The 13,254-nt window shown below is 36.7% G+C and overlaps 1 protein-coding gene and 1 long non-coding RNA gene across 2 annotated transcripts; one reads left to right on the top strand and one right to left on the bottom strand.

Annotated features, from left to right (window-relative positions):
- The first annotated feature begins 3 nt into the window (after window positions 1-3).
- LOC113753763 lies at window positions 4-3,346 on the top strand. The gene is made up of 3 exons (XR_003465075.1): window positions 4-2,368; window positions 2,643-2,751; window positions 2,860-3,346. It is a non-coding gene; the product is annotated as an uncharacterized LOC113753763 (long non-coding RNA).
- Window positions 3,347-8,699: 5,353 nt separating this feature from the next.
- LOC113752529 (putative late blight resistance protein homolog R1B-16) lies at window positions 8,700-12,533 on the bottom strand. The gene has a single exon (XM_027296641.1). It carries the CDS (start codon window positions 12,531-12,533, stop codon window positions 8,700-8,702), a length of 3,834 nt encoding a protein of 1,277 aa, XP_027152442.1.
- Between the last annotated feature and the right edge of the window lie 721 nt (window positions 12,534-13,254).

Genomic DNA, 13,254 nt, shown 5'->3' with positions numbered 1-13,254 from the left:
TGTCTTTCTGACGTCCTAAAAGGAATCAAAGTTATCAAAACTACAGTTGAAAAAAGGTTAAAAGAGAGGAGCACACATCAAGCAACAGAAGTTCTACTTCTAGCGCTGAGACAAGCATCAATCGAATCCCATTATCATCAAGAACTTATAGTTTTGGATCTTATGAAGTTTTGGGCTTCAATAATGAGGCAGATGCAGTTATTAATCTACTCAAAAGAGGATCAAATGAGCTTTCGATTGTCTCCATAGTCGGCATGCCTGGAGTAGGTAAGACAACACTTGCGAGGATAGCATACAATGATCCTTCGGTTCAATTGCACTTTCATAAACTTGCATGGTGCCTTGTTTTTGAAACATACAGAAGTAGGGACTTGTTGCTTGACATTGTCAACTGCATTACTTCAGTTGAAGATGTAGATCTATATGATATGAGTGATGAAGATTTAACAGATCTAATCAGGAAAAGTTTATTGCGACAGAGATACCTTGTTGTTATAGATGATATCTAGGAGATGGGAGCTTGGGATTCTATTAGACAGTCACTTCCAAGAGATCGAAATGGCAGCAGAATTGTCTTAACAAGTCAAAATCATAATCTAGCTTTGCAAACTGGTCTTGCTTACAATACTCATCTTCTTTCTCCATTCACTGATGAAAAAAGCTGGAAATATTTGGAAGAAATGCTATTCCACACCCACGGTTGCCCTGACAATCTATTAGATGTTGCAAAGAAAATTGCAAGGAAATGTAAAGGACTACTTCTGGCGATTGTTGCAATTCTGGCTCTCCTTCAAAAGGAAGAGAGGAATCTTGATTTTTGGGGACGAATTGAAGAAAACTCAAATCCAGGCATTGCTAGCAAAGGGTACAGGGATATTCTAGAACGAAGCTACAAGCATTTACCTGACCATTTGAAGCCTTGCTTTCTATATTTTGGTGCCTTTCAAGCTGGTAAGGCAATTAGTGCCCAAAAGTTGACATTGTTATGGGTTGCAGAAGGATTCATACGAACAACTGCAATGGGGAGCATGGAGAGCTTAGAAGTTTTGGCAAAAGACTACTTGATGGAGCTCATCAATCGTAGCTTTGTAGATGTCACTGAAAGAAGTTCTGATGGTGGGATAAAGCATACCGACTTAATGATCTATAACACGATTTCTGCCTGGAAAAAGCTCAAGAAGACAAGTTCTTGCACATTGATTGGTCTGATATTTCTCATGGCTTCTCAAGTCGAGCAAAGCATTACCCTTACCGGTTAAGCATTCATTCTAAATGGGAAACTTTCGGTAAGCCAAAGCCTGTTGGTCAATATCTCTACTCACTATTGGTCTCTTCTGAAATTAGAAGGAATCAATCCTATTTAAAATCCGTTGCCTTTCAGTATTTTCATAGCTTTAAACTCCTTCACATCTTGAATTTGGAAGGCATCTACTTGGATTTATCTTTTCCTGAAGTAATCATATCAATGGTTCATTTAAGATACTTAGCAATCCAAGGTAGTTTTACGGCAATTCCATTATCAATAGCCAATCTTTGGAATCTAAGAAGCATTGCTGTGAAAGGATTACAACCCTTGATTTGTTTACCAGAAACAGTTTGGACGATGAGAAATTTGAAACATGTGCATGTAAGTGAAAATGCTGTTATCTCTCTGGATGATCTTGAGCTTGAGTATTCATCTATGTTAGTGAATAACATGAAAACCTTTTCCACATTAGCTCTTCATCATGTAGCAGATCCTGAGAAGGTGTTAAGAAGGTTAAGTGGACTTTAGAAGCTCAAATGTATTGTTTCATTATCACAGCTGTGTTGTGATAACGAGAATCAGTTTCCAGCTTTGGCCTACCTAGAAAATCTCCAGGCACTAACATTGTATACTCTCGGTTATGAAGGTCTAGCGTCTTGCAGTTGGATACAGAATCAATTTCACACATTTGCTTTTCCCTCAACTCTTAAGAAACTGACCGTGTATAAATTGGGACTACCTTGGAGGGCAATGTCAATAATCAGGCAGCTACCCAAACTCGAGGTTCTCAAATTACGAGAAGAAACTTTTAGGGGTAAAAGATGGGACATGACACCGGAAGAGGAGGAATTTTGTAACCTCAAATACTTGGAACTGTCAAATTTAAACCTTCGACAATGGTCTGTCGCCTATGATCCCTTCCCATGCCTTGAACAACTTCTTATGGGAGATTGTTATAGATTCGTGGAGATCCCCTATTGTTTTGAAAGAGTTACAACCCTGCAGATGATTGAGTTGTGTCGATGCAGCGATAGAGTCAAAAGCTTGGCTGAGGTGATTCTCAAAAAACAACGGGACTGGGGCAACTATGAACTTGAACTTCTGATCTCAGATTCATAGAAGGTTATTAATCTCAATTTCCATTTTCATCTCATTATGAGTTTATGACTTTCCTTGCTAACGAGGTGCATAGAACATGTTTGGTTGATAAATAAACTGAATGGTAGTTTATTAAATTTGATTCCTTAACAGAATCATTTCGAACTTGCCACTTGTTTCATCTAATATCATGCATGACCATTTACTTGGCATTTGAGTGAGCATTCTTAAACTAGTTGTATTAATGAAATTTACGTTCTACTATTATGTATCATCGATATCTTTCTTTTGCTTTCAGATGCTTGAAATGGAAATTCTCAGCCGAAGGTCCAGTTTGATAAAACAAAACTTGTAAGAAACATTTCTTCTTGTTCCAATTCCAGAGCTGAGTGGCTCTGTTGATTCAGGTATCCCTATTTATCAACTGTCAATTTGCTTGAATGGACATGGAATTCAGGTTATGCACTCAAATATGAACTTCTCTTCTGATAAAATCTGCACCTTGATATTGACAGGCAATGGCAGGTGAGGCGCTGAAAAATGAAACTAAAGTGGCAAATCCAAAAAGTTAGTTTCCTATTGAACATGTATGGTTCTGTTTTGGGCCTTTCCAATCATGCTTAACTTCTATGAAGAGGCTAATACAGAGCCTAATACCATTCAAATTCAAGAACGGTTCCACAAGAATAAGATTGAAGACTTACAAAGAGCCCCTAACACCATTGAATTCAATATTTTATGACAGTTCTTGAATTGAGTGATATTAGCCATTATGGGCTCTCAGTAGTTTTTTAACTTCTGCTGATCTTGATTTGTTTTTTGAAGGTTGTTTTTATCAAGATGTGCTAAAATTAAAGAAAAAAAAATTATAGCAGGAGATCAACTTTTGGTACCATAATTTCATAACAAGACTTGTTTAGTGACAAGTCTTCTCCATTATTATGTAGAGTTATAAAGCTCAAAATTTATGATTGAATGGAGCAAAAGATGTTTGTTTGAACATTGTCGGTATAAGATTAATCCAAAGAACTTTATTGGCCAAATTTTAAACCTTACACATTCGAAAATGAAAGTTTTTTCAAGTATAAGATTAATTTCCTTAGAACTCTAAATAAGATTAATCAAGTACAACATTCTTGTATTCAAACTTATTTGTTTATTTTTAATGAATTTGAAATTGTAGTTAAACTTGATTTGCTTATTTGTTGAGTTGAATTTAGACGAGTTTTTATCTAGTTGAACTCAAGTCGCTTGGATTATATATGTGACGGCCCCACCTCCCCCTAAAGTGTACCAAAGGGTTCGACGGACCGTCTGTCCAACTCTCACCAGAACTCACTCACTCGGATCTCCCGCATACATCCATATACAATAAATAACATCGCAATTCAAACTTATAATATACATCGATGCACAAATCCAGATACAAAGTTTCTACACACCAAAATACTTCAAAGTATTTACAATTCAAGTACAATCAACCCTAGTCGGGTACTAGCGTGAGTACAAATTCAAAATTCAAAACAACTAGACTACGCTAGTCTGTACACATCTCACGCCTCGCTCGTACCCCCTGTAAGGAAAATAAATGACGTGGAATGAGCTAAAAACCCAGTAAGGTTTCAGATAGCAAGTTGACCATTATTTAAACGTGCAAATATCACGTAGTAAAGTAATGAGTATGAAAAATTCATAAAAGTGAGCAATAACACTTCAAGTAGTAAATCTCAAAATGAACGAGTATAGAGTATTTTTGTTTTTCAAAAGAAACAATAAGCCAATAAGCAATAATCATTTTCAAATATAAGGATACGGATGGCTCTCAGGAGCCAACTTCCCATTGCATCATCAGAGATTGATCAAATAATAGTTGACACTCCGTCAACTTTCAAGTAAGTAACCAATCCAGTAGAGCACCACTTAAACTACTCTCCATCCACCATTCACACCCCCTACTGGGACCAAAATCCTTAATAAACACTGGTGGTAATACTCGAGTATACCGATTAGTCGAGAAAATAACACTGCACTCGACATCACTAACTACCCATGGTTCGTTATCTAATTGACCAATCCCTTGCCGGCTCGACTCGATTAACTAGCCAGTGGGGTTTGGGTCCCCAAGAAGTCGATGAGATAACATCTCCAATCGACGGAATTAAAATCAAAGTATGGAGACGGGAATAAGAGGCACCTCTCACTCGGATTGAGTGTGGTACATACTGCCGCTCCACACTTACAAATCAAGTACAAGTATATCAAATTAATTGCAACAATAAACAAGTATATATCATGTTAGGGCAAGTGCGATAAAGTACACTCTTACCCGATCAACAAATCTCATATCATTTATTTATATTGATCAAGTATTGTGAACAAGTGTCCAGTTCAATCAGGTATTTGGAAGCACTCACCAAAAGATGCGGTGCCTTTACGAGTTACGTTCGGGTATTACTCCGTGTGTGGAATTCAAATCTGCGATAAAATATTATTTAAGAATTTTGAAAATCGACTAAGGGTCAAAACTTAAACGTTTCGTTTAATAAGAACCAAATAATTGAAATTCATTTAGAGAATCTTCGTAGAACACTCGTTCGCTTTTCAAACTGTGAAACTTTGTAACAATTATGTTTGAAAATACCATTTGAGTCGAAAGTACGAGGAAAACGTCTTCGGAGTAGTTGTTATTTCATTTCCCAAGAGTACAAGTTTGGCCAAATTCTAACTTATATACCTCGATAACAGAAGACATATCTATCCTAGATGGTTCAAGTGGTATTCGCTCTCAAGCCTTACTCAAGTCGTAAGTATCTCTTTCTAGTTCTCGAGCGTAAATTTGGGCAGCACGCCCTTTGTATTTACCTATTTTCCAACCATTTACGACTTCATTATTTTCCTCAATTAGTCCCAACATTACACACAACATAAATGCATTACAATAGCCGTTCAATAGGCTCAATATCATATGATTACCAAACCAAGTTAGAAAAATTGACCGAAAATGAAGTTTAAGGCCTAAAATCAAAAGCAGATTTGACGTCACTTAGCGTATCGGATACAACCGAAACTACGCTTATCGGATTAGGGTGAAATTTATACCGTTTCGAAGTTAAGATAGAGTGCTACAACTTAGATGAAGATTACTCAGTCCAGTTCATAGTGTATCTAGGTCAAAGTCCGGATTACAAAACCAAAATGTCCTTGTCAGGACAGTTGTCAGTACTGACTTCAAATGACAATAACTCAGGCTACACAATTCTGTTTGAGATGTTTTCGGTTGTTTTGGAAATCTGAAACATAGGGCTAAAAGTTTCATGTTTTGGCCAAAAACTGATTTGGTACGGATCAAGGTGAAAAACGCAGCCAACATGAGGAAATGTCAAAACTATCTGGTGGACTCGAGCTAGGGCGTCTCAGGGGTATTTTTATCTTTTTACGAGATACAATGCTCGGATTGGGCTGAAATTGTGTAGACAACTATAAAACATCATTCTCTACAACTTTCATGTTTTGTGCTAAATCTAATTCGGCCTCTATCATGGTGAACTAAAACCGGGCAGAACATGGCACTAAGGATTTTCACTTCTGAAATTTTGCTACATTCAAGGTATAATTCACATTTCTAATTTAAAACTATCACTACCACCTCATATACAAGTTTATATACATCATATACCATCCACACAATAAAAAATAGGGCTGAACAATACAAAACCCTACCTTACTAATGCACCCAAAATCATCACAACTACTTGTATAGCCACCAATTTCATCAAAACATGAGTTGTATAGCAACTTAAGCCAAAAATAAAAGAACCCAAGATAAGGGACAGCCAATATACCTCAAGAACAAGCTTACAAAGGATATCCTCCACCACTCCTTGCAAAGTTTAGCTTCCAAGCTTCCTAAGCTCCCAAACTAGTGATTAATCGGTTTAATTTTTCTTGTTTTCACTCAAAATGTTGGATTCAAGGTTGAAAATTGGAAAGCTCTCTTCACTCTTCTCTATCTCTTGCTCTCGGCTGGTATGCTGAAATTATGGAGGAAATTGGTTGGTTTTTGGTGATAAATATGGTGTAAATTAGTTAGTCAACAATCCAATGGAAGACCGCCACTTGTTGCTTCAAGATTCATTCTTAAATTTTTCTTTTTTCCTTGTTTTTTTTGGTCAAATAATTCGGCCACTCCATGCTGAGATTGAGGGAGATATTTTGCAATAATATCAAGGATATTTTAGGGTAGGAAAGTGTTGGTCAAGTGGTGTGGTCAATCGAAAAAAAAAACGGTACACGTCGGTTCGAGCCGATTTTCCTAAAATCGCGTATACTAGAGTTTTAACTTATAATTCACTAATTTATTATTATCACTTCTACTCACACACTTAACAACACCTAAAACTCACTCCTAAGTACCAAATTTGATCCACACTCCGCACAGGATAGTCACACTACGGATAGACGTAAAAACCCTAATTCGCGCTAACTTGAAATCGAAAAGAGAAAACCCTTACTTCTATATTCATTTGCACTTATTGTGGAGTGATTAGGTAGTAAGGCTATTATAAAGTAATAATTTTCAAATAAAATGGCATTTTTAAGAAAAATATAAGGAATTTGCAAGTCCTTACAATATATATTTCAAGTTTTGTACTAATTGAACCCAGTTGTAATTGATTTTGAAACTTTGTCGTTCACATTTTAATTTGATTAGCTGGCAAATAAAATTTGAGCAAATTCTTACCAAGTCAAAACAACTCGGGTATCAAGTAGATTAATTCGTCTTTTAAATCTAAATTTACCACTGGTTTATTAGATTTAAGAATTAAGTATCTCTCACATTTTTTCAGAAAAATTCCTTTTCACGGATTCTTAAATATGTAATATTGAGCATTATATAATTAATAGATTTCGCCCACGAAAAAGTTTGAATAGCGAACGTAAATATGTAGATAGTGAAAATTTTGTTGATTGCCCATCCTCTGTTGTGTTTTGTGCATTCTTGTGCTTAACTGGATAAGAGGGGAGAAATGGAATACTTTATCCCAATGGATCTTTTTTTGGTTGGCTTCCTATTTCACTTTTTATTATATTAATCATTTTTTTGTATGCAAACATCCCATTTTAATTGTTTTTACTCCTTTAAATTTCAATAACTATTGACGGAATAAACTAAAAAATTTTATAGATAAAAAAAATATATCACTTATTTTTTAGTCTATTGCATTCTAAATTTTAACCCGTTGGCAGTTATTGGAACATAAGAAAACAAAAATAATTAAAATAAGAATATTTGTGAAAACCGAAAACAATAATACAGTAAAAGATAGGACATGCCGTGGGAACTGGAACGAAAATGGGACAAAAGATCCTGCCGATGTGTTTATGTAGTATTTTCAAATCATTCCTCTTCTCATGCTCAGTGACGGAGTCAGGATTTTATTTCTAAGGGTCAAAATTTTTCTAACAAAATTTTTTTAATATGCTATGTTCAAAATGATTTTCATTTATTTAGAAATATGACATTTAAAACATCAAAATTAACTTTAATTATAAAGGCACGTAAAAAATAAGTAAATTTTTTGAAAAAAATTAATTTAAAAGTGGCTAATTCATATATATATATATATATATATTATCATAATATAAACTAAAATTATAAAAAAATTAGAGGGATCCAACTTTATTTTATATATATATTTACACAATATAAATTAAAATTTTCAAAACTTATGGGGGTTATGGCCCCATCAGCCCCCTTGACTCCATCATTGCTCATAGTTGAAGATAGGAAGCAAGAAAATTGCAATATAACAAGGAAACATTTATTCATAATTCCACCAAACAGCATACATATCAGCGTTCAGAGCCAAGCCAAGAAAACACGAGGAGTTGGACATGACTGGAAAGAACCAAAACAGCCTAGTACTTCAAACTGCAAAGGTTTGCTGATTATCATCTATTGGTGCAGATGATTTTGAGAATCCCTTCAGTTTTTCTTTTGCCCTTCCCGTGTCATTGCTGTCAAATTAAGGGGCATAGTTCAGCAGAACAGAAGTTTACCTGCAGGAGATAACCTGAATTCTGCGGTCGTCCATTCAAGCAAATGCATGTACTGAATTGACCATTGACATATTAAAAATATAGATGCTTGAAACTGCTGAGTCAATCCAACTGTAACAATGGAACGAGAATGCCTCTGAGGATTTCAGTTTTACCGGTCGCTGACCTTCGGCTCAGAAATTCTTTAATTTCAAGCAACTGAAAATCAAAATGATAATATAAGGGGAAAAAAAAAAGAAGACGAGGAAATTACATTAAATTGAGAACAACAAAAGGCCGTAATTTAACTAACCTGCTAAGAGTCTAAGATGAGAAGTTTAAGTTCATTGTTGCCCCAATTTCCCTGTTCTTCTAGAATATCTTTGGCTAATTTTTTGACACTATCGCTGCATTGACGCAACTCAATCATCTGCAGGGTAGCAGTTCTTCCCAAACAAAGGGGAACCTCCAAAAGTCTGTGACAATCTCGCACAACTAGTCCTTCAAGGCATGGGAAGGGATCAATGTCGTTGCCACGCCATTGTCGGATGTCTAAATTTGACAGTTCTAGGAATTTGAGGTTGCGAAATTCCTCCTTTCCCAGTTTCATGTGCCATCTATTCCCCATAAAAGCTTGTTCGCGTAATTTCAGAACCTCGAGATTCTCGAGCTGCATTATCATTGATATTCCTCTCCACGGTAGTCCCAATCTATACAAGGTCAGTTTCTTGAGAGTTGAGGGGAAGTTAAATGTCTGAAACTGATTGTGCAACCAACTGCAAGAAACTAGACCTTCATAATCAAGCGTAGACAATGTTAGTGACTGGAGATCTTTTAGGTAGGCAAATGCTGGAAACTGAACTTTGTTATTACTATACAGTTGTGATCCTGAAACAACACATCTGAGCTTCTGAAGTCCAGTTAACTTTCTTAACAGATTCTCAGAATCTGCTACATGATGAAGAGCTAGCGTGGAAAAAGTCTTGATGTAATTAACTTGCAGAGAAGAATCCTCAAGCTCATGGTCACCCAAAGAGATAACAGCCTTTTCACTTATTTTCACATGTTTTAAACTTTTCATCTTCAAAATGGCTTCTGGTAAAGAAATCAAGGATCGTCCTCCTTTCACAACAAGACTTCTTAGGTTCCAAAGATTGGCTATGGATGATGGGATCCTTGTAAAACTACCTCGGATTGCTAAGTGTCTCAAATGAACTATTGACATGATTTCTTGAGGAAAAGAAATATCCAAGTAGATGCCCTCCAAATTCAAGATGTAAAGAAGTTTAAAGCTATGAAAATGCTCAAAGGCAACAGATCTTAAATAGGATTGATGCCTACTAATTTTGGAACAGGCAAGTAGAGAGTAGAGATGTCTACCAATAGGTTTCGGCTGCATAAAAGTTTCCCATTTAGATCGAATGCACAACCGATAAGGGTAATGCATTGTTCGAGTTGATGAGCCATGAGAAAGATCAGACCGATCTGACCAATCAACGTGCAAAAAGTTTTCTTCTTGAGCCTTTTCCACGCAAAAGCTATGCAAGAGCTCATTAACACGACATGCTTTTATTCCACCATCCGAACTTCTTTTAGTGACATCTACCAGGCTATGATCAATTAGCTCTATCAAGTAGTCCATTCCCAGAACTTCTAAGCTCCCAATACTCCCAATTGCCGCCTTCTGTATGAATCCTTCTGCAATCCATAGTAAAATCAGCTTTTGGCCACTAACTTCTTTACCAGCTTGCAAGGAGCCAAAATAAAGAAAACAAGGTTTCAAATGGTCGGGTAAGCGGTTGTAGCTTAGCTCTAGAATGTCCATGAAACCTTTGCCGGCAATGCCTGGATTTGAACTTTCTTCAATTCGTCCCCATTGATCAAGATTCTGCTCTTCCCTTCGAAGAAGAACTGCACTTGCAGCGAGCGCCAAAGGTAGTCCTTTACAATTACTTGCAATTTTCTGACCGACACCTAATAGATGTGGAGGGCAGCCATGGTTGTGGAATAGCATCTTTTCCAAAAGTTTCCAGCTTCTTTCATCATTGAGTACAGAAAGAGGATAAACATTATGAGGAAGTCCAGTTTGCAAACCCAGGTTGTGATTTTGACTCGTCAGCAGAATTCTACTCCCATTTTTATCGTTTGGAAGTGACAGTTTTATAGCATCCCAAGCTCCAATCTCCCAAATATCATCTAAAACAATGAGGTACCTCTCTTTCAGTAAACTTCTCCTGACTTCAAGAGCTAAATCTTCGTCAGTCTTAGCAGGATTAGTGCACTTTAATATATCAAGTAACAAGTCTCCACTTCTTTGTGTACCATCAGAAACAGAGCACCACGCTAGTTTATGAAAGTGCATTTTAACTGAAAGATTGTTGTACGCTGCTTTGGCGAGTGTTGTCTTACCTACTCCAGGCATTCCAACTACTGAGACAATGGAAAGCCCGAGTGATCCTCTCATTAGGAGATTAATAATTGCATCAGCTTCATCAGTGAAGGGAAAAGCAACTTCATCAACATTTGAAGCATTAGTTCGTGATGATAATTGTGTGCAGTTGATACTTGTCTGAGCACAAAAACTTATCTTCTTGGATGTCTGCACCTCTCTTCTAATCTTGCCAACTGCAGTCTTGATGATTTTTATTTCTTCCAGTACGTCTGAAAGACACATCAAATGATACCAAATGGGCCTATCCACAACTGAACGTGATCTGACAACATGTTCTGCTCGGTATGCTACATTGATAGTTTGTGCCAGAAGACCTCTTAGCTTTTTGTATTGATACCCATTTTGCAAATGCGTTATACCCTTTTGCAAAAGCCAAAGGGCATGAAGTTCCCTGTGGATTGCCCCAACTATGTGCTTTGCAAAAAGGAAAAAATTGGTGGCATTGCTTTTCATGATTTCCTCCAAATTTATCAAGATGGAATAAACAAATCCCATTCCGTCAGTCTTGGGACAATTAGAAGCTGATGACTTTGGCATTTGGAAGTGATGCTTTTTGACCTGAGTCATGATCTTGTGCATCTTTTCCAGGCATGTAGGAACAAAAGAATCTCCTCCCATGGAAATTAGAGATGCCACCTTATAAATGGCTGCTTCAATTTGTTTCAAGAACGCATTTTTCCTGGCTACTTCAATTAGTTTCAAGGACTCATTTCTCCTGGCTGCTCCTTTTTGTAACTCCTTTGGTAGATCCATGAGGAATGAAATTAAGAAAATCAGGCCCGTGCGGAAGATTGCAATGTCATCACCCTCCACAGAATCCACGAGATTTTCCAAGGGTAAAAAACTAACAAATCTTGCAAGGATTTCCCCCACTGGAAGGATGTCTTCTCGCGAAGTCTTTGAAGCTTTAAGGAGCCCAAGATACATCTGTATGACCCTTGGAGTGCAACGCATGATCTCTTGTAGGCTATCAGAGAGCACAGTATTCATTTGATGAGCCATGTTTTGGTCCATGATGTCCAGCTCCACCCAATACAGAAGTGACAAGCAAGCAGCATTTTTAGTCCAAGCTTGAAATATTGTGAAGAGATCTTCAAGTCTGTCATATGATCTCCCACATCTTCTTTTGGTGAAGTCAAGGAAATCTCTGGTGAACTTTAGCTTCTCTTCAAGGGCTTCCATCTGCTTCTTCAAATCAGGGACCATGTTGTTGTTGTTGTTGACAATTAACGATAGTCTCTTCAAATTCAGTAGGATGGAATCCACGAAGTCAAGGATCTCCTCATTCGTGCAAGAGGGCTTCGAGTTTGGGTTCCAAGAGTGATGAACTAAAACACCAAGACAAATCTCTCTGACTTCTGGCTTCAAATGCTCAACAATTTGAAGCAAATCAGACACCAAAGTTTCCCAGTCTTGGATATCTAGTCCAAAGCTTGCAAAGAATCCAGCTTGATACAGTTTACACCCTGCTGCTTCTAGTGTAGCTCGAGCTGTTGTCAGCTCCATAGATGCCACCATCATGGTTTCTTGATCATCAGCGGGCTTGAAGGTTGTCAAGCAGCAAAAGAACATTTTCACAAATCTTAAGTCCAGCAGAAGAGCCTTTACTTGAATCTCCATTGTAGTAGAAGTCAAGCGGGGTAGAGTCAACAGCTTTGAGAGCTGTTCAATGGCAGAATCAACACAAGTGCGATCCATTCCTGTTTCTCTCTCTTCTTTCAGTCCAAAATTTCTATGCAGATCGACACACTTTTGTTGAGAAGCTATGCAGAGACGACACACTAATTTTCGTCCTTAAACTTTTTGATTTAGTTCATAACTTTTATTTTTGGCCAATTTGGCATTTGAATGTATTTTATAGTTCTAATTAAAGACCTCTGTAGTGGCATCACTATTTAAAACCCACCTGATTTCTAATTGATTAACTAAACAGGAGTATTATGGGAAAGTAATTCACGAAGCTATTATAAAACAAGTAAATCGTGTAAAAAATTACCATATATCTTTTAAATCATGTAAAAAAGAACCAAATAAAACTTTTTTAAAATTTAATCTTGTGATTTTATACACGATTTACTTAATTTATTACAGTTTCGTGAGTGATATTTCTAAAATATCGCTGTTTAGTTGTTCGATAAGGAGCCAAATCGATTTTAGGTGATGGTACCATCATGGAAGTCTTTAATTGAAATCACAAAATAAGTTCACGTATCAAATTAGTTAGAAATAAAAATTAAAAATTAAATTGATATCAGTGAATATGTTTAGGGATGAGATTGGGCGTTTACCTGAAAATTAACTAGGGGAAGGTTCAAAATTGTTTGTACTAACGTGATGAACCATTTATCAATATTCAAATACCGCAGTTGGTGGGATTTGTCTGGACTCTTTAGTCCTCATTTTTTTATATAAGAATTTG

Source organism: Coffea eugenioides, chromosome 11 (genome assembly GCF_003713205.1).
Source record: "Coffea eugenioides isolate CCC68of chromosome 11, Ceug_1.0, whole genome shotgun sequence".
Classification (NCBI taxonomy): Eukaryota; Viridiplantae; Streptophyta; class Magnoliopsida; order Gentianales; family Rubiaceae; genus Coffea; species Coffea eugenioides.
Note: the sequence above shows the minus strand (reverse complement) of the source record. Positions and strands in the feature narration are given on the sequence as shown.

Bases quoted from the DNA above. Each gene is read 5' to 3' on its own strand.
- LOC113752529 (XM_027296641.1), bottom strand. From the start codon at position 12,533: ATGGATCGCACTTGTGTTGATTCTGCCATTGAACAGCTCTCAAAGCTG.